The sequence below is a fragment of the Arvicanthis niloticus genome, chromosome 23 (genome assembly GCF_011762505.2).
Source record: "Arvicanthis niloticus isolate mArvNil1 chromosome 23, mArvNil1.pat.X, whole genome shotgun sequence".
Classification (NCBI taxonomy): domain Eukaryota; kingdom Metazoa; phylum Chordata; class Mammalia; order Rodentia; family Muridae; genus Arvicanthis; species Arvicanthis niloticus.
The window spans coordinates 18,881,082-18,908,032 of record NC_133430.1 but is presented as its reverse complement, the minus strand read 5'-3'; the positions used below and the strand labels follow the sequence as shown (position 1 = coordinate 18,908,032).

Genomic DNA, 26,951 nt, shown 5'->3' with positions numbered 1-26,951 from the left:
CAGGGTGTTGTGTCATAGGTACAAACCCAAAAACCTCATCCCCAGAGAGTGTCTTCCCTAACGTAGAACAGACTGCATCCTGTAAGAAAAAGCTCTAAGCAAACAAAATCCCAATCCTAAAACTAATTCAAAGGTGAAGGGTACCCATGCCATTAGTGTAACCAAGCAGAGAAGCCCACCAGCTTCCCTTGAGAAAACCCCAAGCGTGGACCCAACCACTGCTTGCTACCCTCGTGCTAATTCCGTCTCTTTTCTTAAGACATGTAGGATACCCACGATGGCTATGAAAAGTAGGATTTACCCAACTTTATCTGAAAAAAAAAAAAAAAAAAAAAAAACCAAACCAAAAAAAAAAAAAAAAAAACAAAAAAAAAAAAAAAAAATAAACAAAACAAATCAAAAACCCCCACCAAAACCCAGAAACATTCCTGCTCCACATTTCATATGCTATTAAAAAGCAAGAAACCGTGTGGCCCATGAAACAAGAACCGTATCTGCCACCATTGCTGGAACTACTCCAGAAACCCAATGACAGATGTCTCTTCTTAAGCACAGGGCTACCTGACTCCTTTATACTGTGGCTCGCTTCAGTGCATTCTTTTATAAGACACACTGAACAGCCAGCCAAAAGGCATCAAACTCCTCACCCACAACAGCACAGCCCTGAAGCTCTCGGACAACCCTAAGTAGACACTTTCAGGGTCTGAGCTTCCCTCTCATCCTCAACCCCTGAACCAAGAGGGCCAATTCACCCATAGAAGAGACATCCACAACAGCCGGAACCCAGAGGTAACTTCTACAAGACTTGGGCACACACTGACGATGTTTTAGCTGTGCCATCTTCACCACTGGCATTGCGGTGCAATGTAACAGCAAAACCAGGGGAGTTTGAGATCCTTGAGACGAGCTAGCAGCTGAGGGTGGACTGAAACACAGTTAGCAGAGTCCCCCAGCAATGACTCTGGGGACAAATGAGGAGTTCCTGAAGCATCGGTACAGACTGCAGCCAACCTTCCAGGTACACAGGACTGTTAAGAGATAGCAGGGAACAGATGTCTCTCCGTGATGACTAAAGTGTCAAAGCATCCAAGCCAGCCTCAATCACCTCAGGTATCAGACACACCCGAGAGCTTACTTTTATCAGCCAGTGTGCACTACTGTCACAGTTCAACTGTCACACTGTCCCCACTCCACCCAATCAACAGTCTTGGGAGGGACAGAGGCCTGGTTTCAATCTCAAGTCACAGCAGCCAAGACACTTGAGCAGGAAGAAGTAAGAAGTGGGCAGTCGGACCCAGGGCACAACAGTCATGCCTCTCCAGAGAGCAGCCTGGCTGGCCATGCACAAGGAGGAGGGAAGGATACCAGGGAATAGGAGAAGGCACTCTGAGACACCTACCTTGCAGAAGGGCTCCATTTCTCTTGAAGAAGGTACTGCCCGGCCAGATGGGTGGACCTGATGTGCTGCAAGAGAACACAAATGTGTGTGAGGCTTTGAGAGCGGGGCTCCACTCACTCCCAGCAGCCCTTTCCCTGGCACCCCCTTCTCCACCTTCACTTGTGGTGGCCTTGAAACACTTCCCCAGGTGTGCTTCAAAAACAATCAGGTTAAAAACAGGCTTTCTATTCCCCACGGCAAAACCATCTGTGCGAGTATTCTGGTTGTCATCTTGGCTAGCTAGGGTCACACCTGGCTATTGAGACCATCTACAGGCAATTGGCAAGTGCACGTGTGTGCTGAATGGATTAGGTGGTATCACTGAGCACAGAACGATTGCTCACCTGCTCGGGAGCTCAAGCATGTGGCAAACAAGTCTTTGTGTCTTGAGACTGACCAGGGCTGCGGGCACTTCCTGGTTACACATCAGAACTTGTCTGCTATATACAGAAGCTGGCCTTTCTTGCAAATCCTCTTCATACAGATGTAACCTTGCTCTGCTCCTGTTCTCCCTTGTCTGTTGTTTTGCATCTTGTTTTCAATTTCTTGGCTTAAATTGTTGCACTCAGTACCCCATAAAACACCCTGCAGATGGATTGCCACCCACATTCTAGTAACAGCAGAGGCAAGAACACGAGCAAGATCGATCAATCACTAAGGCACTCTGCATTTCTAGGTGAGCATTTCCACTGTCTTAAGACAGTCGGTGGAAAACTTTATAGCTACCCAATCTTAGCAGAAAACCCTTCAAGTGGAAAGGGGGTTATCCTCAATCAAGGACTCGCTTAAGATTAATGTTAGAAAGCCGTCAGTTCACATTAGCAAATCCAGCCCAAGAGGCAATTTAAATTACTCTCACCAAAATAGTATGTGGCAAATGATGTTGGTTGATGTAGCATCAATCAGATTCAACATTTAACAAATTGAAATTGGTCAAAGAGATATCTGTAAGTTCATTGGGCCGGCAGGCAGGCAGACAGACAGACACAGACACACAAACATACACACATACACATACACGCACGCACGCACGTGCGAGCGCCCCTGAATAAACACTAGAACTCTTCAGTAGTCAGCTGGAGTCTGGTTGTGAAGGATAGCAATGCTGTTAACAAGGAAGGGGGATTGTTAGTGCATTCTGCCTGCTGGAATTTTATTACCAGAGGTACAAACACTGTCACAGCTATAGGGACATAGTACAAGATTGAGGGGAGTTAGAAAAGAGAAAAACGCTACTGCATAAAAACGCTATTACATAGCATGATGATATCACATGTGCTTGCTAACACGGGCATCTCCTGTTTTCTGCACTCCACTTTCATGTACCTTGCTATGTGCCAGGGTGTCTTATTCTTTCCTTTAATGAATTATAGGTTTGAACAGCCTGTGTGGAGCAACTGTACCAACAGCCCTGCCCTCAGTTCCCATGATCCTTCGCAATCTTTAGCAACAAAGGAACTTTGTGAGGTTTCTACATCTATATGTAGTACTGCTGTAAGCACAACGGACTGTACATACATCATGTTAAATATAACTCTTACATGTACTGGAAACCCAGAACCTGGCATTGCTTACTTCAGCGTAGCACCTACTCTATTGAAGAGGTCTGAGCCAGACCTGCAGATCTGAGGCGTGCATGTCCTAGGAACTTGAATGCTCATAGATTTTGTTTTATTTTGCTTTGGATCCACTATAGTAAAAAGTGATTGGTATAGCCCCTGTCCAGATTCTCAGCCCTGGCATGTGAGGCTTCTGGGTGACAAGGAGGTACACAGGACAGTAACAGACCGTGCTGGGGACGTCTCGGGGCTGCAGAACAATGATGGCAAGCTGACTCCCCTCCCATGTGGCTCCTTTCCTATGGCATTTGGGGGCCCTTTAAAAGGCTCAGTCAGGAAGAACGAGGTGTGTTGAAATGTTTAGGCTGGCCTTTAAGCACCCTAGCAAGTTCCCAGAGCCCTACCCCCTTATCTTTATATTAAAGCAGGAAATAGCAAGCTGGCAGCTGCTAACACTGAACTGGCGGATTCATAAAGATACTTAAAAACTGAGGACTTCATTATATAGGAGTTCACTGCTTCTGGAGAATTCAATAATTGAGTATTACTGCAGAAGCCTGAATATCCAGCTTACTGCCACCCAAATCTCCTTTTGATCCTGACCTTGATTTGGCTGAAAACCGAGTAGACACCCAGGATGGAGCAAATGTGGGGAGCTGAGGGCAGATAAACCCCGTGGTTTTAGATAAGGAAAATTCTCTGTCTGACAGAAATCTACTGGAGCACCCTTTAACACCTTAAGTCACTCACTGGTGTTCTGTGGTCACGGGGCTCTGCTGTCCCTCGGTCTGTCCTCAGGTGGTAGAGGGAGGTTTAGCCCTGCAAACCGAGTCTTGCTGTTGTACTCGGAGTGTGTGTGTTCGCGTGTGTGCGTGCACAGTGTGTGTATGTGTGTGAGTGCATGAAGATGGTGTGCACGTCTTTCTAGCAGTTAAGTGAGCCCAGCGTTCCCCCAACGCTAACTACAAAGCTTTTGAGCTCCCAGGTGCCATATTCCGCAGGCTCCTTTTAGATTTTCCCTCAAAATGATATCATCTGACTGTTCAGGATTTAAGGGTTTATCAAGCGACTATTGAGAACTGTGTTTGGTACAAAAGCCTGGGAAGAAGAAAAAGAAAAAAACTAAAAGACTCCTATCTGTGCCCTCTGAGAATTGACTGCCAGACTGTCCTCTGATGCCATCTAGAGAGACAAGAAATGTCGTGGAAGGCTAATGGCACTGGCTCCAGCTGCAGGCTAGCAAAGCACATAGTTGACTGTTAGTCCTACAGCTGGAGACATCCCTGGCTGATTGGCCTTCAGAACTCAAAGTTAGCTAAAAATACATCCAAATGAAATTACTTAAAGATACATAGTAACTGCAATCATTTGGAGAAAACAGTGGTGTGGTGTTTGGGAGGGATGGTACCTCCTGCCCCCCTTTTCAACCTAAGAGTGGAGGAATGAAGTGGTAGACACATGGTAAGAACAGGTTCCTGAGCCTTGTCCTGTGACTGTAAGTGGCCAGTGAATGTCACTTCTATGAAAAACGTCCTGGAAGGCCCCATAACCCAGCGGATTCTCACTGTTTCACCATGGTCCCCACACGGCTGATCACTAGATCAGCAAAGTGGTCAACTACTGAACCCAACAGTTTCCCCTGTTTCTGACAGAGGTCACCTTCCCATTCCAGAGGTGAGCAGTCCTGGGAGGTTACAGGACTCTGAGCTAGTGGCAACACAAGAGCAACTCTGGGATTCCAGAGCCCCTGCCTCCTTTCCTTGTTCATCTTCCAGCTTGCCCTGTCTGCCTTCCCACACAGAACTCTTAGCCATCCTTCTCCATGGAAGGTCTTTTGTTAGGAATCTCTCCTAGGCAAAGTTCCTGGCTAGAAAAAGCAATCTGACTAACCATATGTGAAAAACAGTGGGCTCCTATCAGCAGAAACAATACAAGGCCTGCACGGCGAATGTCTCATTTCAATAATGTGCTAACGGTGACCTTCAGCATCATCGGCAGTACCGACTCAGCAACAAAAGATGCAGGCCAACAGGTTAAGAGGGTCCTGCCTGCCAGAAAGTCTGTCTTTGAACTGGCATTTCAAAACACTGCTCTGCTAAACGCTGAGCCGGGTGCTGAACCAACAAAACCCAAAAGAGGCAGGATTTCTCCTAAACAGCACACCATGTGTCCCCCAGAAGCCCACAGTACTCAATGACTCCTGGGCTTCATGCTCTTTTCTCCAGTCCCAAGATGCTGGGAGTCAACAGGTGGTAGGGCCCCAGGTAGTTCTTGGAATCATGATGCACTCTGTCGGATGTCTACCCTACCACACGAGCTTCAACCGTTATAAAACAGGGACATATTACAACCCCAAAGCTCTGGCAGCTCTGAGTACCGATCCTGTATTCACCAGTCTGGACTTTTTAGGAGCCCAACAGTAAGCAAACTAAGAAAAGTGTGTTTTTCCAAGGGCCCAGATGCCACGCATGAACTGGAGATCACAAAGAACAGGATGCGTCAACGTGGAGGGGATGTGAAGGAATGCTAAACGATTAAAGTCAGCAGAGGACCACACTGTCGTGTGTGCTTCCTTCCATGAGGTCTCCAGAGCCGTCACTCAGAGATGGAAGCAGGAAGGCATTGTCAGGGGCTGGGAAGAGCGTGTGGAGAGTGAGTATTGGATGGTCACAATTTTGGTTTTGCAAGGAGAACAGTTATGGAGACTGGCTACACAATGAGTCCGGTGATCTTCACACTACAGCAAGGCACACTTAAAAATGGGGATGATGGTACACTTTATGTTACATGGGTTTTATCATTAAGTTATAGAGTTGAGAGGGAGAAAGAGTATCAAGTGATGTGGAGGGAGACAAAGGGGCTCTGGCATGGGTGCCTGCTTGACCTGAAGCCTGGAGTGTTGTGCAGGAAGAAGGGCAATTCACACTCCCTGACCTTCCTTTGCTGTCCACCAAAATGGCCCAGTCCTCTTAGGGGCTTGAGCTTAACTACTCTTCAGGAAACTTGTGATTCCTGTTACACCTTAGTAATCTTCAGGATTTGTACATCCACCATCGAATGTTTTGACAGGAGTAACACAGCCAGATTGTATGTGTGTGTACACACACACACACTGAATGTTTCCATTGTACTACAGGGGGCCACTAGTGTGAGCATTTTGCTAGGACAAACCTGCCTCCACCACCTGAGGAGAAAAAAAATGGAAATCAACCAACAAAAACAAACCATGTTGGAAATTATCCCTTTAAACTAACTGTGGTAGATCACCGGGTAGATAATACAAAGTAGAGCCTACCTAAGACCCAAACACAACCCCTGAGAAATCAATGTTAAGCCTCTCAAATTGTAACCATTAGGTGTGCCCAGGCAGAGACACAGACACAGAAGAAGTTTGGGGTAACAAATCACCCCAACTATTAGGGAGGCATCACTTGGTGTATAAGCAAATCTTTGCAAGTTTCAGGACTCCTTCTGCACTTTCATAACCTCTCATAATAAAAAAGGATCCCCGAGGGTCATTGCAGAAGAGTGGGTGGGAAGACAGAGACAGAGGTAGCAGAAGCTGCAGCAAACTATGTGCTAGACACAATTGCTGTGGTGGTGTGTATGAGATCAAGCCAGCCAAAACCCCAGTATGGCCTAGGGACAGACTCATGAGGTCCCACTCCTAACTGAAGGGCTGCTGGGGACAAAGAATCCATTTTCTTCAGAGATGTGGCCTCAGAGAGGCTCCAGTGGATAGCCTATACCCCTGCACATGCAGGTAGCATTAAGTAAACAGGCTCTGTGGGCTTAACACACACACACACACACACACACACACACACACACACACACACACACACACACGAAGTTGGGAGGGAAGCATAGTGGGGGGAAAGGGAGGAGATATGGGAAAGGAACTTTAATCAAAACACATTATATGTATGTATGAATTATCAAACAATAAAAGACTTTAAGAAAGTAAAGTTACAGAAATACAAGCTGGGGAGGGGTGGGGGAAGGTCAATAAAACAGGAGTGTCTGAGCAGCTGGTCCAATCTGAGGAGGTGTGGACAGCATATGTGGTAAAAATGCAGTCTCTAACATTTTAGGTCTTCTAACTGGCCCAAGCCTCAACTGTCTGCTGGGGCAACCGATGGTGTGCAGCACACAAGAAACGAGGGTGTCAAAGAGAAAAGTCCCCGCTGTGGTCCCAATTCCAAGAAACTCAAGGCCACAGGGCGACACTTGCTGCAGATGTGGCTTGGGGCCGACACTTCCTCAAGCCTCCTGGGCTCTCGGAATTTGGCTCTTTTCTGCATTCCCATGACAGACAAGGGTGATTCTGATCTTCCTTTTTTCCTGAAGGATGGTTTTAAAGTGTCCAAATGCACTGTTCCTTAGTCCAGACACAACCAATTGTTCAAAAACACCAACGGCTAAAGAAACAGCTTCAAAGACACCTCTTCCTTCTCTTGCTCCTCCAAAGAACCTTAAAATCGGACATGGGGGAACCTCCCAGGGCTGGCCAGTGTTTGGAGGTTGACAACTGTCAGGAGGCAATCACTGAAGTGACCAGACAACCACCATCTGGGACCCCAGAAAGCATAAGCACCAGAGTGGCAAGATTCTCTGGGGGCAAAACACGGATCACAGAAAGAAGTGGAATGGCTTTGTAACCTAAAGCAAGTGTGGTCGCTGGAGACCCCCACAGCCAGCCTACAGCCTATATGACCACCATGCCCCCATATGCTATGGCCTGAGATGCCTGTAAGCAACTGACAAGTGACAGCGGCCTGGGACAGACACACTGTCTCGTTTTATTTATTTCAACAGTGGGTAGCCTGCTTACCATCGCCAATTAGTTTGGGGAGGGATGATAGAACGGTGATGCACCGGATTAAATTCCTACCAGGCAAATGGATGGACTAGAGCTTTGGTGAGAGCGGAGAGCTGGGATGTACAGGTCTGTACCCAAATGATCTTGGCTCTCTAGTCCCTCAGTAGTAAGTCCCCTTCTATTTGATAAATCCTTTCAGAAAGTATTAACAGAACACTCACTTCCAGAAAACCAAAGGTAACATCTGAGATGGTAGCAGTGTTTGTTGGAGTGTGCATATCTGATATTCATCAGTGATTTGCTTTATGGTTTTCTTTTATTCTGTAACTATAAAAATGCCGTGAGATTGCTACCACATTGAAGCATGCCATTTGGGAAACCCTGGGAATCTGTGCCCCAAGAGACCTGATGAAGAACCTGACCTTGGGCTTTTCTCAGGCTCCAGAATTAAATTTCTATTGTTTAGGAACTGCAGAGCTTAGGAGATTCTGTGAGACTAGTACAAAAAGAGGAAGAAAATAGAAACTGCCCACCAGCCAGCCCTCTTCCCCATTCCTCACCTCCCACCCTCTCACATATCAGGACTTTGCCTCTGGTTATATAAAGTCTCCTTTGTTAGGGCATTATCTCTTTAAAAACCCTTTCCACCTTTAGCCTCAATACCCGCAGGCCCTTGCTTCCCAGTCTTTTCTGCCAGCTTCTGGTAGCTTGCTAGAAATCCTGGGTGCTGTTGGTTTTTGGAACTGCTGCCCTGACTTCTCCTTTCATGCCACCCCCCCCAACTCCCTACATCTGTCTGAAACTTCTCTTGAGTGTAAAGAGATCAACCCTACTGGCTCAGTGGTCCTCCATGCTGTAACAGGACCTTGTTGCAGCTGGTTACATTTTCAAGGACTTTATTTTCAAACAAGGTCATACCCTGAGGTACTAGAGTGTCAGGACACCAATGCATAACTTTGGAGGCTTCCACGGAATATCTGTCATTGCTCTTCACATGGGACATTTGACACCCAGACACAGCACACTTGTGTTTTTCTTCTCTTGAATCTTTACTTAGTGACCACACTGAGAACTTGGCTTGTAACTTTCAGATGTTGGCTGGAAGGGGGGTGGGGGTGGGGGGTGGGGATAAAAGTTTAAACTTGAACTCTGCATTCCTCTTAACACTAGAGAACATAACAACCCTACTTTGGGTGACTACTTGCAAAATGTTCCCGGTCAGACTCCTAGAGCCCCATTGTTTTCCTCTGTTCATTCCTGTAAATTCTCCCTAATGTCCCCTGAACCTCCTCTGCCTTTGTAGCCTCACTGATTTTGTGTAGTTGAGAAGTTCTCCCTAACAGCCAGGAGGTCTCCCCACCCAGGCTCTCCCTCCCTCACAGCCATTTGCCCTGCATAACTTATCCCTGCAAAGACAAGTGTGCACTCACACCAACCCTGGGGTTGGCAGAGGTATCCCTGGGGACATGGGGGTCACTGGAGCTCTTGCTCCAAGTCAACATTTTTGTACATCCTCAATATAGGGAATTGCTGTATAATTTGCATTTGAAGACTTCAGTGTAAACAAAAGCTCATGGGGCAGGGCAGGTACACTTGGTGCTACTCTCGCTGTCAGCTCAGAAACCCTGCCATCCTTTCCAGCACCTTCCTGCTATCCTTAAGATGCTGCCTGGGGCAAGCCTTTAACACACAGACCATATGCCTTTAGGATCCAGCTGAGCTCATTCTCTTTCTAGCCTGCCCTTGTCCCATGTTCTCAGGAGAGTTACCTTTTAAGGATCAACCGAAATTTCAGACCCCAGGAAGGCATTTTCCCACAACTTCTACCCAATGAGCACTCTGAATTTTTCTGGCACTTACAGGCTATCCAGTCCCTCAGGGAATAAAGCAGAGTCCATACTGTCTCTCTACTCTGGTTCCTTAATCCTTTCATTCATCCTGCAGGCGCATGCATTGTCCAACAGTGACTCCCCACTTGGAACTAGCCAGAGGTTGCTGCACACAATAGACAGTTGTCATAATTCTACTAAAAGAAATGGCAGAATGCTGCTTGCATCTCCCTGACACAATTACTCAAGCTCTAAGGATTAAACACAAATCTCTAATGGAGCCATAATTAAATCTTTTTACAAAGAAGCATGCCCATACCATGTCTTCTTCCCCTACCATCATATTGAAAATTGGAAAGAAAATTATAAATCTCATCACTGATGGTAAGTAATGAGCTAGGTGATTTTTAACTTCTCTTTTCTGTGATTTCTTGATTACCTAGGAATATATAAATAACTAGATAAGTACATGTATATTTTTTATAATATGGAAGGCCTATTTGGGCGGACTGACAAAATGCTGCCTAAACCCCAAGGCTGGGTTTCAGATGCACCAGCTCAGTGTACATCTTCCTCAACAGTTGCAAAGGTGTTTATCATTATCTTAGTGCTACACGTTTCTAATTTTACATATGAAAACCATGGCATCATTCTGCAGAAAGTACATTATTTGCATGATGTATTTGCATTTGTAAAACACCCACATTTACTTTTACTGCTTAATGGGCCCCATTTAAATGGGCCACTCCACATAAATGGGAGTACACTGGTTCCCAACTCAATGGTGCTGATAAGAAAACTACTCCTTTTAGATGCAAATGAACCTACTAATCACAACTGAGCCGGTGGCAGAGCAAAGCTGAGCAGCTGTTCCTAACTCCAGTCTAGGGCCAGCTTGGTCCCAGTTTAAGCTCCAGAGCAGCCTGGGGTTTCCACAGAAGACATCTGTCAAAGACCTCAGGGATCAACTCCACCTTTTCTAAAAGGAAACAAGAGAATCTGAGACATGAGTCCACTGTACATATGTGGCCAGGCTTACCCATGTCAACACATGAAGGAGGAACACAGAGAAAAGGCAAGGTCCACAAAGGTAGTTACGGAAGCTTATGGTCAATGCCACCAGATAACTCCTGGGTCTTATTCTTAACAAGGTACATACAGCACAATGGGATGAACACAGGGGTTCCTCACAAATCAAAGTCTAGGGAGACAGCTCAGTGGATAATGCCTACTCAACAGGCAGTGAGAACCTGAGTTTGGCTTCCTCCCTACCACAAGCCAGGTCTGAACAGATGAGCCGGTAATCTTAGGGTTGGGAAAAGCAGAGACGGGAGGACCACTAGGGCTAGCTGACCACACGCCTGGTAGAGAAACGAGGCAGTGAGCCCAAGGTACAATGAGAGGTCCTATCTCAAGGGAGTAAGATAGAAAGCCACAGGGAATGAGACCCAACATTCTCCTCTGGCCTGTATGCAAATACAAGTGCACTTACACCTGTACCAACATGTGTACCCACATACACATACCACATACACTGAAAGAAAACTTATAAATCAGTTGTTCTACTTCTGAATATACAGCCCCCCGCACCCTCGCACTGCCAATAAAAAGCAAGGACTCTAGATATCTGTACATCACATCCACAGTGGTCTTAGTCACAACAGTGGGGGAGTGGAAACAGGCTCATTGATAGATGAGTGGACAAGCTAAACACAGAATATACATAGGGAATATCCTTTCAAGGAAGATGATTCAGTGACACAGATAAACCCTGAGGATGTTATGCTAAATGCAATGAGCCAGTCACAAAAAAGGCAAATTCTACATGATTCTATGTATCTGAGGTGCCTGGAGTCATCAAAGTCATAGACAGAAAGTAGAATTGGTTGATGGGAGATGGGTGGAAAGGCCCTGGGGAGTGGCTGTTCATGGTTATTATTTCAGTCCTACAAGAGAAAAATGATTCTAGAGGCAGACTATGGCTACTGAAGCGCATCAGTGAGTAGCTACACTGAGCTGTACACTTGTACATGGTCCTGATGGCAGACTTCCTGTGCACGTGGCCATGCTTCAACAGACAACAGATAGACAAGAGACAGCTAAGAGATAGGTGATGCTAGAGATGGATGGTAGATGATACAGGATATAAACAGATGGATAATAATAGGTGGGAGACAACAGGCGGATGGATGGATAAGTCAAAGAGGGATGGACAGGTGGATGTCATTTGGATCTTGAGTGTCCCCCCAAATCCATGTTTTGGAGGCTTGGTCTGCAGAGTCTATTTAGAAAGGTAGTTATACTTTTAAAGGCGAGAGGTTGAGTGAAGATGTGCCTTCAAAGGAATTATGGATCCCTGGTCTTCTCCATGTCCCCCTCTCTGCTTCCTGGCCCAAAGACAATGGTCTCTGCCACTTGTTCCCCACCTTTCCTCGGGCCTAAAAGCCAGGGGCCCATCAATCACGATCTGGAACATACATAAGCAGGAACCAAAATAAGCCTTTTCTCTTGATAAGTAGATTGTTTCAAGTTGTTTGTATAACAAACAGGAAATCAGTAGGTAAGCAGCCATTCCTTAAGAGGACAGGGAGCTTTGTTCCTCCATCCCTGGGCTCCTGACCCACATCCCCTTACTCTTTCCCCTTACTCACTCACTCACTCACTCATTCACTAAATAAACACTCCCTTACCCTGAATGCAGACAGAGCAATAAAGAAACCGTCCTGTCCACCAAGAGACAGGGATAAACATGCCCCACACAACAGATAAAATAGAGGACCTTGGGATGTATCGAGGATGACAGATAGTGCTACATGATGCTTGGAAACTTAGTCCCTCTGGATCCCTCCATGACAGGCTGTTATACAGTCTGGTGCCCCTTTAGTGTGGCAGAAGCCACGAAGAACCCCTCTGCCTGAAGCTTCCCTCATGTGGCTCTTCTCTAAGCCCTAACAGTATTGCTCTTGACCCAAGATTTTAAATACCAACCGCACAGCCAGTTCCTGACTGGAAGCCCCCACTCCCACCAGAGAAACTACAGACTCTGCCAATGTGCCAACTCCCTTACGAGGTATGTAACTCCCTGTACGTGTTCAGTAAATTCTGGTTTATTATTATTATTTATGATTCTGGTTTATTATATACTCTCTTCATTGTGCTAATAAAACATCAGCTTAAAGTCATTACTACCATGAGATAACTGAGACAGCTGACTTGATAAAGGAGAGCCAGTTAGCCCATCCTGTGGGAAGCTGGCTGAAAGTCCAGATGACACAGGACAACCCTTAGCCATAGGGGTCCATCTCATGGTGTAAATGGCAATGGCAGTTGTACATCTCAAACCAGAGCAGAGAGCGGTTCATGGGATCAACCGTCACTTTTATCAACTCATAAACCGACATCCCCACCTCACCTACCAGCAACCCCCCAGGGACCAGGCCATTAACAAAGGTGACTATAAACACAATGGCCAATCCATAATAACCACAAACACAGAACCCAAGTACCTAAGGGAGGTGGGGATGGGGACATCTGTCAAATGCTACAAGTCTCTGGAATGGAGAGAGCTGAAAGGGACAGTTTCCACACCATCCACTCAGGCCATTATGACCCCAGAGAGGACTCACATACATAGGCTCAGACTGGGGTTGAAGGACAGAGGAAGCCTAGTCTCTCCTCCCTCTACCACGGTGTCTCCCTGAGGTCTTGACAATGGTGAAGAGTGGAACCAGGTGGTTTTCCCAGATAAAGCCCAAGTTTACACCACTCACCGAGTTACATCCCCAACTGGACCATAGCAGATTTTCTAAGTCCTTGGGCCAGGCCTAGATCTAGGACGACAGAGCTGACCACAGGTGCAAACTGTGTCCTTTGACAATAGCACTGGGTTGAGGCAGTCACCACCACATGTTAGATGAAACTACTACTGCCCGTCTCTCGGGTCTCCCTTGAAATAATTCCACTTTCAAAGCAAGATATATTTCTGTCATTCAGAAGCCACTACCACCTATTTTGAAAATATCAGAGCTCTAAATATTTTAATTCATCCTTGTTTTGGACACTGTTGTGTTCCTGGCATTCCTCATAATGTTGGTCAGATAAGAAAAATGACCTATTTGTCAGGAAAACAGAGATTCTCCTTAGTCTCCTGGAGATAATTTCTTCTCTTGATAGTCATACCCACCAAAGATGAAATGAAAATTAAAATGCTGATTTGGTAAGCTGGTGACACAGCAGGAGACCTGTCTAAGTGTGTCATCAAGGGAAGGGAGCCCAGGCTCCCCAAAGTGGATTCCTGAGGAACAGGCTGAAGCTGATGTCCGTGGTTTATTGGACCTACTTACAAGCTGGCTTGAAAGCAGAACAAATCTATTTAAATTCCTGAAAAGTACTCACTGATGTCTGCCAGAGTGACACTTGCGCCTGGCACTTGCCTTTGTTTGGATGCCACCCACTGCACATCCATAGCCGCTACCCTGAGAGAGACAGTCCCTCGTCCCCCTCTCCAGGTACTCGTTCCCTCTCTCTGGCTGTCTCCTGACAGGCCATTCTTACAAGTCATTTGATTGTCATTGTTCCCCAGATGCCTAAGGAGTCTCTCTCAGTCTCACACTGGATCTTTCAGCTCAGAAAAACAAATAGCAACAGGTCTGAGGAACCCTGCACCCTGAGTCACTGGTCCTCTTCCAACATTGCAGGGGCTGAAGCCAGGGCAATGGACTCCTCCTGTGTATCTCATTCCCAACAGTATTTAACTCTCCTAGGGAACACAGAGAAACATCGCCAAATCCTGCCCCCACCCCTTCCTGGAAGTAAAAGCTAGAGAACAATGGTACATTTCCATAACAGTAGTAAATTCAAAACTAACATAGATTCAGAAAAGTTGGGCCTTGGGGACATAAGCTTGTAATTCTAGCTCCTGCAGACATTGAGGCAGGAGGGTGATAACTTCAAAGTCTGTCTGGGTTACAAAGTTTCTTCAAGGCAAGCAGGCCTAGGCAAATGAGTAAAACTCTGTCTAAAGGGGGCCAGATACAAAGCCCAGTGGAAGAGCACCTGGCTACACCTGAGTGAGACCCACCCATCCCCTGCCTGGGGGGAGGGTCCAGAGACCTCTTAGCATGTTCAGGGATTTAATAGGTCAGGGGTTGAGGTCTATAATGAACACTTTTCCAGACATTTCTTCTAGGTGTGAACAGAGGGTGTGGCTGCACTGGATGTTCTGTTCTGAATCTTCCGTTTTGATTTTATTTCTTTCAATTGATACATAATAACTGTGGTGTGTGTGATTTCTTTTTGTATGTGTATATACAACAGACACAGATGATATCCAGGTAATTGGCATATCCATCACCTCACACACTATCATTTCTTTGTGTTAGGAACAGTTAAAATCTTCCCTACTATTTTGAAGCATACAATTAATTGTTGTCAATCACAGCTACTCTACTGCGCAGGGAACATTAAAGTTATTCTTCCCATAGACCTGTTCCCAGTTCCCTCTGCTTCTAATTCCTATGGCATCAAAGAAAGTCCACATAATTAAAGCCTTTGACATACTTGGGAACACCTTAGCTTCCTGTCCTGTGCCTTCCCCACCCCCACCCCCCCTTCACAGACTGCTCCCTGGCCCAGGGTGTGTAGGCTCTACTTCTAGTCTGCTAACCAGCTATGGGATGCAGCCTTCTCAAGAGGACTCTAACCCAAGAGTTCCTGAAGAGTGTGGCTCGCTCTGCCTCCCTCCCTCCTTCTCCAATGCTCCATCTCTGCCTTAGTCACCCGAGTCGCATGGCCCTCAGTTTGAGGACTGCTCCACTGGTCTTAGCTTTTCCAGGGAAGACACTTTATGCATAGGACTTCCTTTAATTGCATGGAACTGTTGAACTTTACACATGTATACTCATGGATGCATGCACTTAGCAACATCTTTGCCTTTCATACAGTCCAGTCTAGCAGGTGATGGAAAGCACTGGCCTCCAGCCCCCTGTGATCTGTGCCACTTCCAAGTTGCTGGGCACCACACCTGCTCTAGCTTCCCCCTCTGGCATCCCTCACTCCATGCTCTTTCATGCTCGGGGTGCCAGGCTGCTTGTGGCCTCCCAAGTACAAGTAAATGCTCTCATGGTCGCCTCTGCTCTAGGCAGCCACCCTCTACTTAGAACAGCTGCCTTCCCCATCCTTTATGCAAGCTCTGTTCATTCTACACAATGCTGCCCCTCCAGCCTGTCTCCTTTTCTCCACACTCAGTGTACAAAGTAGATAGAGTCTGTCTTTATATGCATCACACACACTCTAAGTGGCTGGCAACAGCAGGTGTATAGCAAATGCCTCAGAAAGGGAGGGAGGGGGCAGGGTGTGATAGTACATGTCTTTAATTTCAGCACTCAAGAGGCAGAGGCAGGCAATATCTGTAAGTTTGGTCTACATAGTGCCTGGTCTATAGAGTGAGCTCCAGGACAGCCAGAGCTACACGGTGAGGGAGACACATCTCAAAAACAAAAACAAACAAATAATAAAAAGGAAGAATGCTAACTAGCTCTACAAAGTATACAGACCTGTTATCAAAAACACTCTTTTTACTGCTAAGTGTTCTTTATTCAAAATGGTGAAGTCACTTAAAAGTGTCAAGCAGGAATAGCTAGTAAGAGACCCAAGACGCGCACACACGCAGGCTCGCACGCACGCACGCACGCACGCACGCACCCCAGTTCCTGATATCTGTTGACTTTTGTGGTCTGCAGAAGTAAAAGAGAACTGTGAAAATGGTTCAAATGCTGAGAGTTTGGTAGCTGTTTCTGAGAGAATAAGCCACTGTCTTCTCAGACTGGGCACTCTGAAGGGCGGTCCTGCGATCTGCTCCTACCCCTGCATCTGGCTGGACTCAGAGCCAAGGCAACGAAGCACTAAATTAACACTACCACTGCTGCAAAGGTTCAAGGGCTCTGAACAGGGGACGCCTCCCTAGCTGAAGGATAGATTTACACGCCCCTTTGTCTCCCATATCAACAGGCTCAACCTCTGTAGTCCCACAAATGACCCTCTGTGGCTGCTGTTGAATGCAGTTGTTCTGGCTCTTCCTGGTGATCTCTCCTCTAAAAATAGCTCTGATGCTGTCGCAGGGAAACTTGAGCAGAACCTGAAAGTGGATCCCCTTTTAGTCTGAGCCGCTTCGACTTTAAAAGACAAGCAGCTATGAACACACCCTCACATGTTTACATGATGCTGAAGTGGTCCTGTAGCTCAGAGCAAAACACAAAAGACAAGACAAGACATGCAAGAGCATGCAGATGACAGAGCCCCGGCACCAGGTTTGCAGCCTAAGCTACCATGTTGAGTTTGAGCCCAGCCTGAGAATTTTGACTGTAAGGTGGCTGCCATGAAGATCCCAGGGACACTCCCTGAGAGTCCAGATTTCTGACTGCCTGAGGAAGAGCTAAGGCAGGTGGTAAAGAAATTGATTACATAGCAAGACTTGCAAATATAGGGTACTGGGTTCTTTAAAATCCTACTAAAAGCAGCTAAAAGCTGTTTAGATAAATCCAAGAAACAATAACAAAATCCATTCATCATTTTGGCTATTCAGCTGATGCCTGTTAGCATACATAACAGGTCAATGCATGCAACTGACCAACGGGAATATTCTGGATGTCTTCTGCAAAGTGGGTCCCAAACTAAAGCTAAAGCACCCAGAGGATTCGGGTGGAAGCCCCAGAAACTACAGCTGTCAACTTGCTAGTTTGCTCTAACTCTTCAGCAAGGCATGACCTTAGCACTGCCACCCCTGATTGCAAGGGAAGGCCACTTGATAGTAATATACTCCGCAGTGCCTGATGTTCAAGGTGGTCCCCTCAGTGTCTTCCTGAGGCATGTAACTGGGAGAAAAAATGCTGACCACCATCCAGGGCAGACTCTGGAAGGCAGTATAGCTTCTTAGAAAAGCGCCAATCAAATAAATGGTGCGTTTTTCTTCTCTTTAATTCTGTGCGTGTACAAGATGCCTCCTGTCGCATTAGCTTAGGAAATGAGGATTTGTTCTATGATGGTTTTGTCCTTAAAACAAAACAAAACAAAACAAAACAAAAACAAACAACTTGTGGCTGTGTCTGGCTGAGCAACAGAGGGAAAGGACAAGTGTCCTGCCTGCCTGCAGTGGGACTTGTCCCTTGGTGGTGTGTCATCATGTTTACTTGCTCAAGACCACCAGCTTGAAGGTGCCCTAGCAGTGGCCCCGACTTAGGAAACGGAGCCTCACACTGAAGACATGAACTGATAGTTAGCACACAGGGTGTGCTGGTTTGAATAGCAATGACCCCCTTAAGTTCACACATTTGAATGTCTGCTCTCCAATTGATGGAACTGTTTCGGAATTAGGAGAAGTGACCTTGTTGGAGGGGGTGTGTCACTGGGAGGCAGGAGGCTTTGCTGATTCAAAAGTTTAAGACGTTCCCAGTTTGTTTTGTATTTGCACATGCTCTCTCCCGCTCCCGCTCCCTCTCCCTCTGTATTTTGTTCATAGGTAAGATGTCTCTCAGCTACAGCATCATGATTCCTGTCTGGTGCCACACTTCCAGCTATGGTGGTCATGACCTAACCCTCTGAAGCTGTAAGCCCCCAATTACATGCTTTCCTCTATATGTTGCCTTGGTCATGGTGTCTCTTCACAGCAATAGAAAAGTAACTAAGACATACATCACAAACATAATTTAACAAACACCTCAGATTCTCAGAAGAGTTCTTGAAGAAACAACAACCTTATTCAGATGTCCATACATGCACATGAGTGAGCATGCTGGCTAAACACACTATCAGCTTCAACAGTGCACCAAGATCGTATGAGTGTGGGACGTTATCACCGGAGGTACAGACATTTGAACGACAGAGCGGACTTTATACACTACTGCATCTTTAACAATAATCTTTTAACGAGACAAACGAATTTACACTTATTGCCAACAGCTTGCTGGCAGCCAACACCAGGATGAGCTGTTGCCTGGCAACAGTCAGGCAAGCTGCCCACCCCCCAAGCCCCAGAGAGGGCCACTGCTAGATCTAGACTAACTTTAAAGCAGATAAATATTTAAAGTTTTATGTTTGTTAAGAATTTGGGATGGAGAATCCTGCCAAAAATGACTCTTATTAAATAGATCTACAATTTGGATTTGCCTTTGGTTCATGATGATCACAGTTGATAGAGAACAGTTTGGAAACCTAGGTGCTTCTGTGACTTTTCTGACTCCCACAAATATTATACTAAATAAACCACACATCTGTATTTCACCCCCCCAACTGTGTATATGTGTTTGTGCATGCATGCATGTGTGTCTCTGTGTGTGTGCATACACATGCATATAGGTGCCTGAAGAAGCCAGAAGAGGACATCAGATTCCGAGAAGCTAGAGTTACAGGTAGTTAGTTGTAACCCACCTGAATATGAGCAATTGGAGCCAAACTCCAGTCCCCTGCAAAAACAGCAAGTGCTTTCAACTACTGAGCCATCTCTCCAGCCCTGACCCTGTATTTCTGTAGAAGCATGTGCTCGCTTTCTCTCTCTCTCTCTCTCTCTCTCTCTCTCTCTCTCTCTCTCTCTCTCTCTCTCTCTCTCTGTGTGTGTGTGTGTGTGTGTGTGTTTTAAGGAGAGTGAGAAAAAGCCTGGGAGACCTAATGTAATGTGCCTAATGTAATGTAATGTGATCGCCCTAGATCTCTCAAAGACACTAAAATCCACGGGGCCTAGTATTCCTTAAACAGGATAACAACAGTATATACACACACGCACCAGCCAACTTCTGGGTTACCAAATACAATGCAGATACTATGTAAACTGTTATAATACTGTACTGTTTAGGAAGTAATGACAAAAGGTCTGTATATGTTCAGGATAAATTCCATTTTTCCCCCAAGTAAGTATTCTTGGTTTTGTGGATGGGCAAATGTGAGGGTATAGAACCCAAAGATACACAGTCGGGAGCCACACCATCCTTCTCATGATTCTCACAGAGGCAAAGCTTCATGAAAAGAGTCTCTCTAATTCTGCATTATTTAATCTAAAAAACCTGCTTCATCCTCATGAGGGGAGCTGGGGAGAAGGAAAACACTCTCTCCCTCTCTTCCCCCCTTCTCTCTCTCCAGTCCAGCTCCTTTTCCTGTGTAAAATATATAGTATTATCTCTAAATTAGAGTGAAGACTCTATTCATGCTCAAAGCTAAGCCATACAGCTTAGGTGGTAAGGAGGGCTTACAGTGATCCAGAGTGTAGATTAAAAGACCACTATTTAATGGTCTCTGCAGATTACATAAGATTAAATTTTCAGTACCCAGAAATAAAACTTTACTGGGATACAACAAACTTGTTTACTTATATATGTGTGTTAATTTTATATTACATATTTACTATTTCACCCTTTACAGAAAAAGCCTACAGAAGCCTACAGTGGGGGGAGGGGGGAGCTAGTTCTTGGAGACAGAAATTGATTTTAGATGAACTTTAAACATAACAACTGAAACAAAGCAAATAACCCATTTGCCACTGTGATGCCTTCAGTCTGGGCCGCTCTGAGAATGCATTATTCAGTGACTGCACTACCAGAATTCCCAGAAAATAGTCCCCATGGAATGCTAATTTCATTACTATTAAATTTCATAATCATGACTTGAAATCCATCTCCTTTCAGCTAACCCAACTCTCCCGCCACCCTCGCACATACAAATTCAAACTGTTTTTGCTTCGACTGTCTCTTTCCTCCCTGCTGTTATGAATGGAACAATCTGGGGGCTCCTTGGATCATCTGTGTAAATCTACACCAGTGTTTAAATGGAAATAATTCTGGTTGTTAAAATCAAAGCATGCATACTGCTTTCAGGGCTGAGGGGAGTATGGAATCAATTACAGTGGTGTGTGAGTAGGTCTGCCCACTAGGTGAGGCCAGACAGGGCCTGAGCCCCTGGAGGACATAAGATCGGATGAAGGCGCAGACGTTCTCACACTCATTCTCTGATCTTGTTGCTCTGTCCTTTGGGTGCTACACTTAGCATGCTGCAGCATTGCCTGTAGCTCCCCAGTTGTTGACTTTTGCCTCATCTAGGGTTAGGGTGTGTGTCTCAGTCACAGGTGGACCTTCCTCAATCTCTTCTCCACCTTATTTTTTGAGACAGTATCTCTCAAGGAGCTCTCCAATCTGGCTACCACGGCTGGCCAGGAGCCCCAGACATCCTCCTGTTTCTGCTTTCCCTGTGACAGGATTACAAACCCGTAAATGTGTATCTGGCTTTTAGGAGGGTTCTGGAATGGAGCTCAGGGCCTCACACCTGATGGCAATCTCTTTACCCTTGAGCTAGCTCCCCAATCCCAAGATACATGTTTTGCTTTATGTTTTTTTCATGACCACAATGAGATTACCCAAACGGTCCCAATCCCACTGCCAACCAAACCTTCAAGGAGTGCCATCTTTTGAGCCATCTAGAATCGCTTATGAATATCCCTATAGTAATCACTGATCAACAGAAAAACAGCTCATCTTTTGTTGATACAAATAACCCCTGGATGCAGTACACTGACGTGAGAAAGAGAGAAAGGACTGCCAGGTTCTGTCAGTGTTCGAGACCACAGCCCTTCTAGAAGATCCAAATGGACAATAAGAAATTGTATTTCTTCTCCTGGTTATAAATGACAGAACTACTCGTCCTAAGATGAATGTGAATCTTCTAGAACTAGCTGAGGATACCCCTTCACTCTGTTTTCTGCAAATGAACTTGTGCTCTGGCCACTCCAGGCCCACAAGGTTAGCTGAAAGAATCTCAGTGTTCCCAGGCTGTAAGTGGGAAAGAGCGCTGGGAGGTCTGAGGACACCAGGAGAGCGCACTACTTCCTGATGGCCCACTTCTCACCACACATGCCTGCACTGATGGTCAAGCTGCCCAGCAACTGGGAGAACCAATGAGCAGATCACAAAAGGCACCGGTTTCAAATAACCAGTGACCTACCTAGCTTGGCCTGAAAAAAAGGAGACACTCAGAAACCCGAAGACTGGTCATCTCCCATGACTCTGAGGAGAAGTGCAAGCAGAAAGCACTGGAGGCCAAAAGGCAGTCGGGATCTGATCAAAGGATGTGCATCAGGAACCTGCAGAAGGAAGTAAGGAAGCTAGGGTGGAGACAGAGAGGCTCAGCTTGTAGTGAAACCAATGGTGTCCCAGGCAGAAGGCACAGACACAGCACACCCTAAGACAGGTCACAGGAGCCTGGACACCTGTCCCCTGGCCATGTGTATACACAGTGGTCTGCACACACATACCGTGCATGTGTATGCAATGTCCCAGATGAACACACCAGCCCTAATTATTATTCCTTTATGTATGATAATTTAAAAGTTTCTTTTACAGAAGAACCCAAACTACAAAGTCAGATTTGAGGGTCCCCCCACTGTCACCCCTTATAGGGCACTCTACTTCACTGGGTCTCTCCCATGTGAGAGGGTTGGGAGGCTGTAGCTCCTGTGGATCAACATTCTAGAACCCCAATTCTGTGCTTCTGGGAGTCCTCTAGCCGGCTCCATCTGTCCTGGGCCTTGCCACAGCCCAATACAGAACAAAAGTAGGGAGGCCCCAAATCTCGGCCACAGCTTCTCCCATCACACAGGTGATACAGTATAATTTAAAAAGAAGAAGAAGGAGAAGGAGGAGAAAGAGGAGGAAGAAGAGGAGGAGGAGGAGGAGGAAGAGGAGGAGAAAAAGAAGAAGGAGAAGGACAAGGAGGAGGGGTGGGGTGTGTGTGTGTGTGTGTGTGTGTGTGTGTGTGTGTGTGTGTATTTCATGGCACAATCTATGCCTTAAGTGATGAAAAGAACTCAAAAGCTTCATTTACTGGTTTATGGCTGGGAAGGGAGGAGTCACACATGAGCCAGGAGCAGCGGGGATGGCTTCCTACGGAGTTTAACCTTTTCCTAGCTACAGTGAGAGTTAGGTTGGAAACATGGTCCCAATGATAAAAGCAAGCTTTGCAAACATGAAGATTTGAGTTTGGATCCCTAGCTGGAAGCAGCAAGATGCCTTGGTGTAAAACTCAGTGCCATTACAAAGTCTGTAATGTCAGACTACAGATGCAGAGTTCACATTGTGGGGGAAAGTCTACCATATGACTGAAAGAATAACAAGGAAACACAAGGAGGGCTCTCAATCCCAGCAAAGATTACAGGAAAAAGTGGCCCACCCGCTCAGCTTCAGGGACTAATGTTTCTATTCCACAGCTTGTCAATAATGAACCCAGGCTTTAGAATCCACCAAAAGCTGTCTCACAACTCCACTTGTTCCTCTGACACCGGGAAGACAGTTTTTTCTATTTCATCCACATAATGGAGACACACCAGCATCCAGGCCGCAATACTGTTAGCAATTCATTTACGTACTTAGTGTAGCACCCAGCTTAAAGTCAGGGTCACAGATGTTACCAGCACCTGCAGCAGCCATCTGCCAATATGCTCTGTGCCAGGGCCCACGATCTCCCCCACGGCTGCCCTGTGGGCTAACTAACTGCTGGAAGCCACCAGCGTTCTCAAACTGCTCCCAGCTGAAGATTCCAAGAGGTCTGAGAGTTCTCAGATAAATGGACAGTGTAAAAGCCTGGCCTTCTGGCTCCAAGGGGAATGTGTTGGTGTAATTATACCCCAGTCAAGGCCAAGGCTCAACTTTAGGCCTTCTTTGTTTGGTCTCTCTTCATCTGTGTTAGCCCCTTCCCTGACCCCCCAATACTCCCTCAGCGAATCTCTCACCTGCAAATCCTGCTCAGGCTCTGCCCCTAGAAAATCCAAGATCTGACTGAAAGGACTTTTTTATTATCAGGCAAAGGTGCCGAGTCTTAGCATGTTTTCTGAGGCACGTTTATAATATCAAGAAACGGAGAACAACCTAAACTACACAAGAGGACAGCAAACATGGGGCAAAAAAGAGCATCTTACACATGAAACGTTGATGCACATGGCACAGTGCTGAGGGAAATAGTCACACTACAAAATATCACCCACAACATAATCTTATTCATAAACAAAATGTGTAAATATACAGTAACTTATTAACAGGTAGTCCAAGCTGGGTGTGGTGGCACAGGCCTGTCATCCCAATATTCCATCAGATCAAGGCAGGAAGGCTACAAGTCTAAGGTCATGCTAGATAACTCAGGGAGATCATGCCTCAGAAACAAAAGATGCTCCCAACAATCCACGTGCTGGTTTGAATAAGAATGGTCCCCATAGGTCCACATGCTTAAATACTTGGTCACCAGTTAGTGGAACTTTTTGGGAAGGATTAGGAAGTGTCACTAGGGTAGGCTTGGGATGTCAAAAGCCCACACCGTTCTTTCTCTCTCTGTGCCTTCAGATCAGGACGTTTTTGAGCTTAGCCACTTCTCCAGCACCATGAGTGCCTGTGTATGTTGCCATGCTCCCCACCACGATGATCATAGACTAAACCCTCTGAAACTGTAAGCAAGCCCCCAATCAAACCCTGTAAATAGCCTTGGTCATGGTGCCTCTTCACAGCAACAGAACAGTGACTAGGACAATCCATGTTGGTCATAGTGCTGTTCTCAGTAGCCAGGAACAGCCCAAGGAAGTACTGCTCACCAAATAACTGGAACACACATACAAAGGAAACATTAGCCTCGAAAAGGAAGAAAATCCTAGGCATTGGCAGATCTCAGAGGCAGTGAGTAAACAAGTCAGGCATGAAGAAGCCAGCACCATATGATCCAATGAGGGGCCTATTGTGGTCAGGCATGGAAATAGAAACAGAACGGTGGCCATCTCAACCAGATTCCATCAGTTTTGAAATGTGGGAAAGTTTTGGAGGTCATATGAACAATACTGCAAATATACTCAACATGACAGAACCATACACATTACAAGGTGGCCAGGCATGGTAGGGTTTACCTGGGATCCTCACACTTGAAAAGTAGAAGAACCAGGAGGATAAAGGGCTTGAGTTACTAAAGCCGACTATACAGTGAGTTCCAGGCCACCTTGGGCTGAGATCTGAGACCCAATATCCTCACTACCCCAAAGGAATAAACACAAGTGATTATGGCATATGCTGCTATATATTATTTGACCACAATTTTAAAATAAGAAAAAAAATAAACAGATTTTTCCTGTGATGTAAAACAACATAGAAAGAGGGTTTTTATAGAGTTCTTTATGCTCCTCCACTTGACTATTATACTTGAGCATGAGCTAAGGCTTGAACACGCTGTGTTTTGCACAGACTCATGTATTGTGTAGCTGGACCCTGGCCACTGCTGTTCTTTAGAGGTGATGGAAACGTCAGGAGGTGGCAAAGGTAGTTCATTGGGGGCATACCCTAAAAAGAGACACCTTCTCCCGTGCCTCTCTCTGACCCTTCCTCTCCCATTCGTAGCCACAAGGTAAGCAAATCAGGCAGACCACATCCTTGGTGTCATGGTCTACCTGACAACAGCCCAGAAACAGCAGAAACAACTACCATGAATAGGAACTTCTGAAACCATGAGTCCTCCTTTATCATGTTTCCCTATATAGTGGTCCAAGCTGGACTTGAACTCAGGACCTCCCTAACTTCATCTCCTGAGTCCTTGGATTGGCTATGCCACAATCATTTCCCCTTGACTTGTTTCCAAAAGTGACAGAGTCTGCTTACATGGTGTACACTAACTTACTGATCAGAACATCCAGTAAAGCTATTTTATTTCTGGGAAATTAGAAATACATTACAAAAGGATAGATACCTCACTACACTGGGGTAAAAAATCAGTACTTTAGGGTTTAGGCTTAGAGACAGGCCATGTGGAGATCTAGGTTTGCCAGCTGTGACCCATTAAAATGCCAGGTTAAAGTCATAAAAACCACCAAGAGGAGATGCTGAAAAACAAATCCTTGCCCAAAACTTCTTCTAGTTCTCTTTCTTCTACTGGGACTAGACCTAGGTTCTCTCCTACACTATGCAAGTATGCTACCACTGAGTCATAGCCTTAGGTCCCTGCCCAAATTATTTTAATTTAAGATAATTTAAGTATCTTAATCTTTAAGTACTTAACAAGTATTGAGCAATACACAAAGGTGGGGACACAGATGAGCTCAGTTCCTGGATCCCGTGTACCTGGGAAGACAGACCCAAGATGAACCGATGCTGTGGGCCTCTCTGGTTTTATGCCAAGCCTCAAATACACAAACACACATACATGCATGCACGCATGCACGCACGCACGCACGCACGCACAGACTTGATAGTCTGTGGAATCATCTCATACTTGGTGATGCTCCCAGGTGACCTAGAGCCTGCACCACAGGAAGGCCTCCCCGGTACCACAGCAGGAAAACATGCTCCACCTGACACGGCCATCTAAGACTTCCAGTTTGGACTTCATTCATGGAATAGGATTTCATTCTTGCAGCAGTTTAATTCTTCCTCTCTGTTTGGACAAGATGCCCTCTTGCAAGGGAATCACATCCAGAAGCCTAACCACCTCCTTCAGTTGTTTCCCTGATAGACTTGATATCAACTCAACCCCATCACCTGGCTTTGTCAAACAAGAAGGAATGATAAAGGTGTCTGGCCCAAGGCTTAGCCTTATCCTAAGTCTCATAGACTATCATCCACTCCTCTCATCCTTCCCCCACCTACTCATCCTAGGCTAATTAAACATCAACCTATTATCAAAACTATTCCCTCAATTCTGGTCTCTTGGTATAGCCCAAGACAATATTTTTAATGAGGCAGCATAGTTAATCGCCAGATATATTTAACAACGCCATAATCCCCGATATATAGAACATAAAATTATTGCAAGTCAGATAAAACCAGATGTGATCTAATCCATGCACTCAACCTCTCTACCTGGTGAAGGTCAAAGCAGACAGGTGACAGACCCAGCTGAATCACCAGGGCCCCAGGTCTCTCTGTATCCCGCTTGCTGTACTGTTCTGTTGTCTGCATACTTGACTGCACACTAATGCCTGAGCACTGTCAGAAGAACAAACAACAGACAGATCCAGAACCTGCTGGTGTTTGAGAACTGAGATACACTCAAAAACAGGGAAAAGACACAGCCCGGGCTCAGGCAAGCTCAGAAAACTGCGGGGGATTTGAGGTGTCATTTTGTCACAACACTCTGTGTGGGCTTCACTTGCTATCAACTCAGTTCCCCTTCTACCGTCAGCCCCAGATTTGTGCTGATCCAGGCACATTCTTCTGGTGGCCCCTCAGGGACTAAGGATACCTATCAACCTCTGAGGCAGAAGGGAAGCAGTACTAAAGAGGCCCAGGCAGACAGTGGCTGTGAAC

The 26,951-nt window shown here is 46.0% G+C and overlaps 1 protein-coding gene across 6 annotated transcripts in view; it reads right to left on the bottom strand.

Moving 5' to 3' along the window:
* The window catches only part of Foxn3 (forkhead box N3), a 362,922-nt gene that overhangs the window by 95,358 nt on the left and 240,613 nt on the right, over window positions 1–26,951 (bottom strand). For all 6 annotated transcript variants that reach the window (XM_076921433.1, XM_076921431.1, XM_076921434.1 and 3 more), the window contains one exon: window positions 1,400–1,464. In XM_076921433.1, the coding sequence (XP_076777548.1) occupies window positions 1,400–1,464 (65 nt within the window). The remainder of the gene's footprint in view (window positions 1–1,399; window positions 1,465–26,951) is intronic.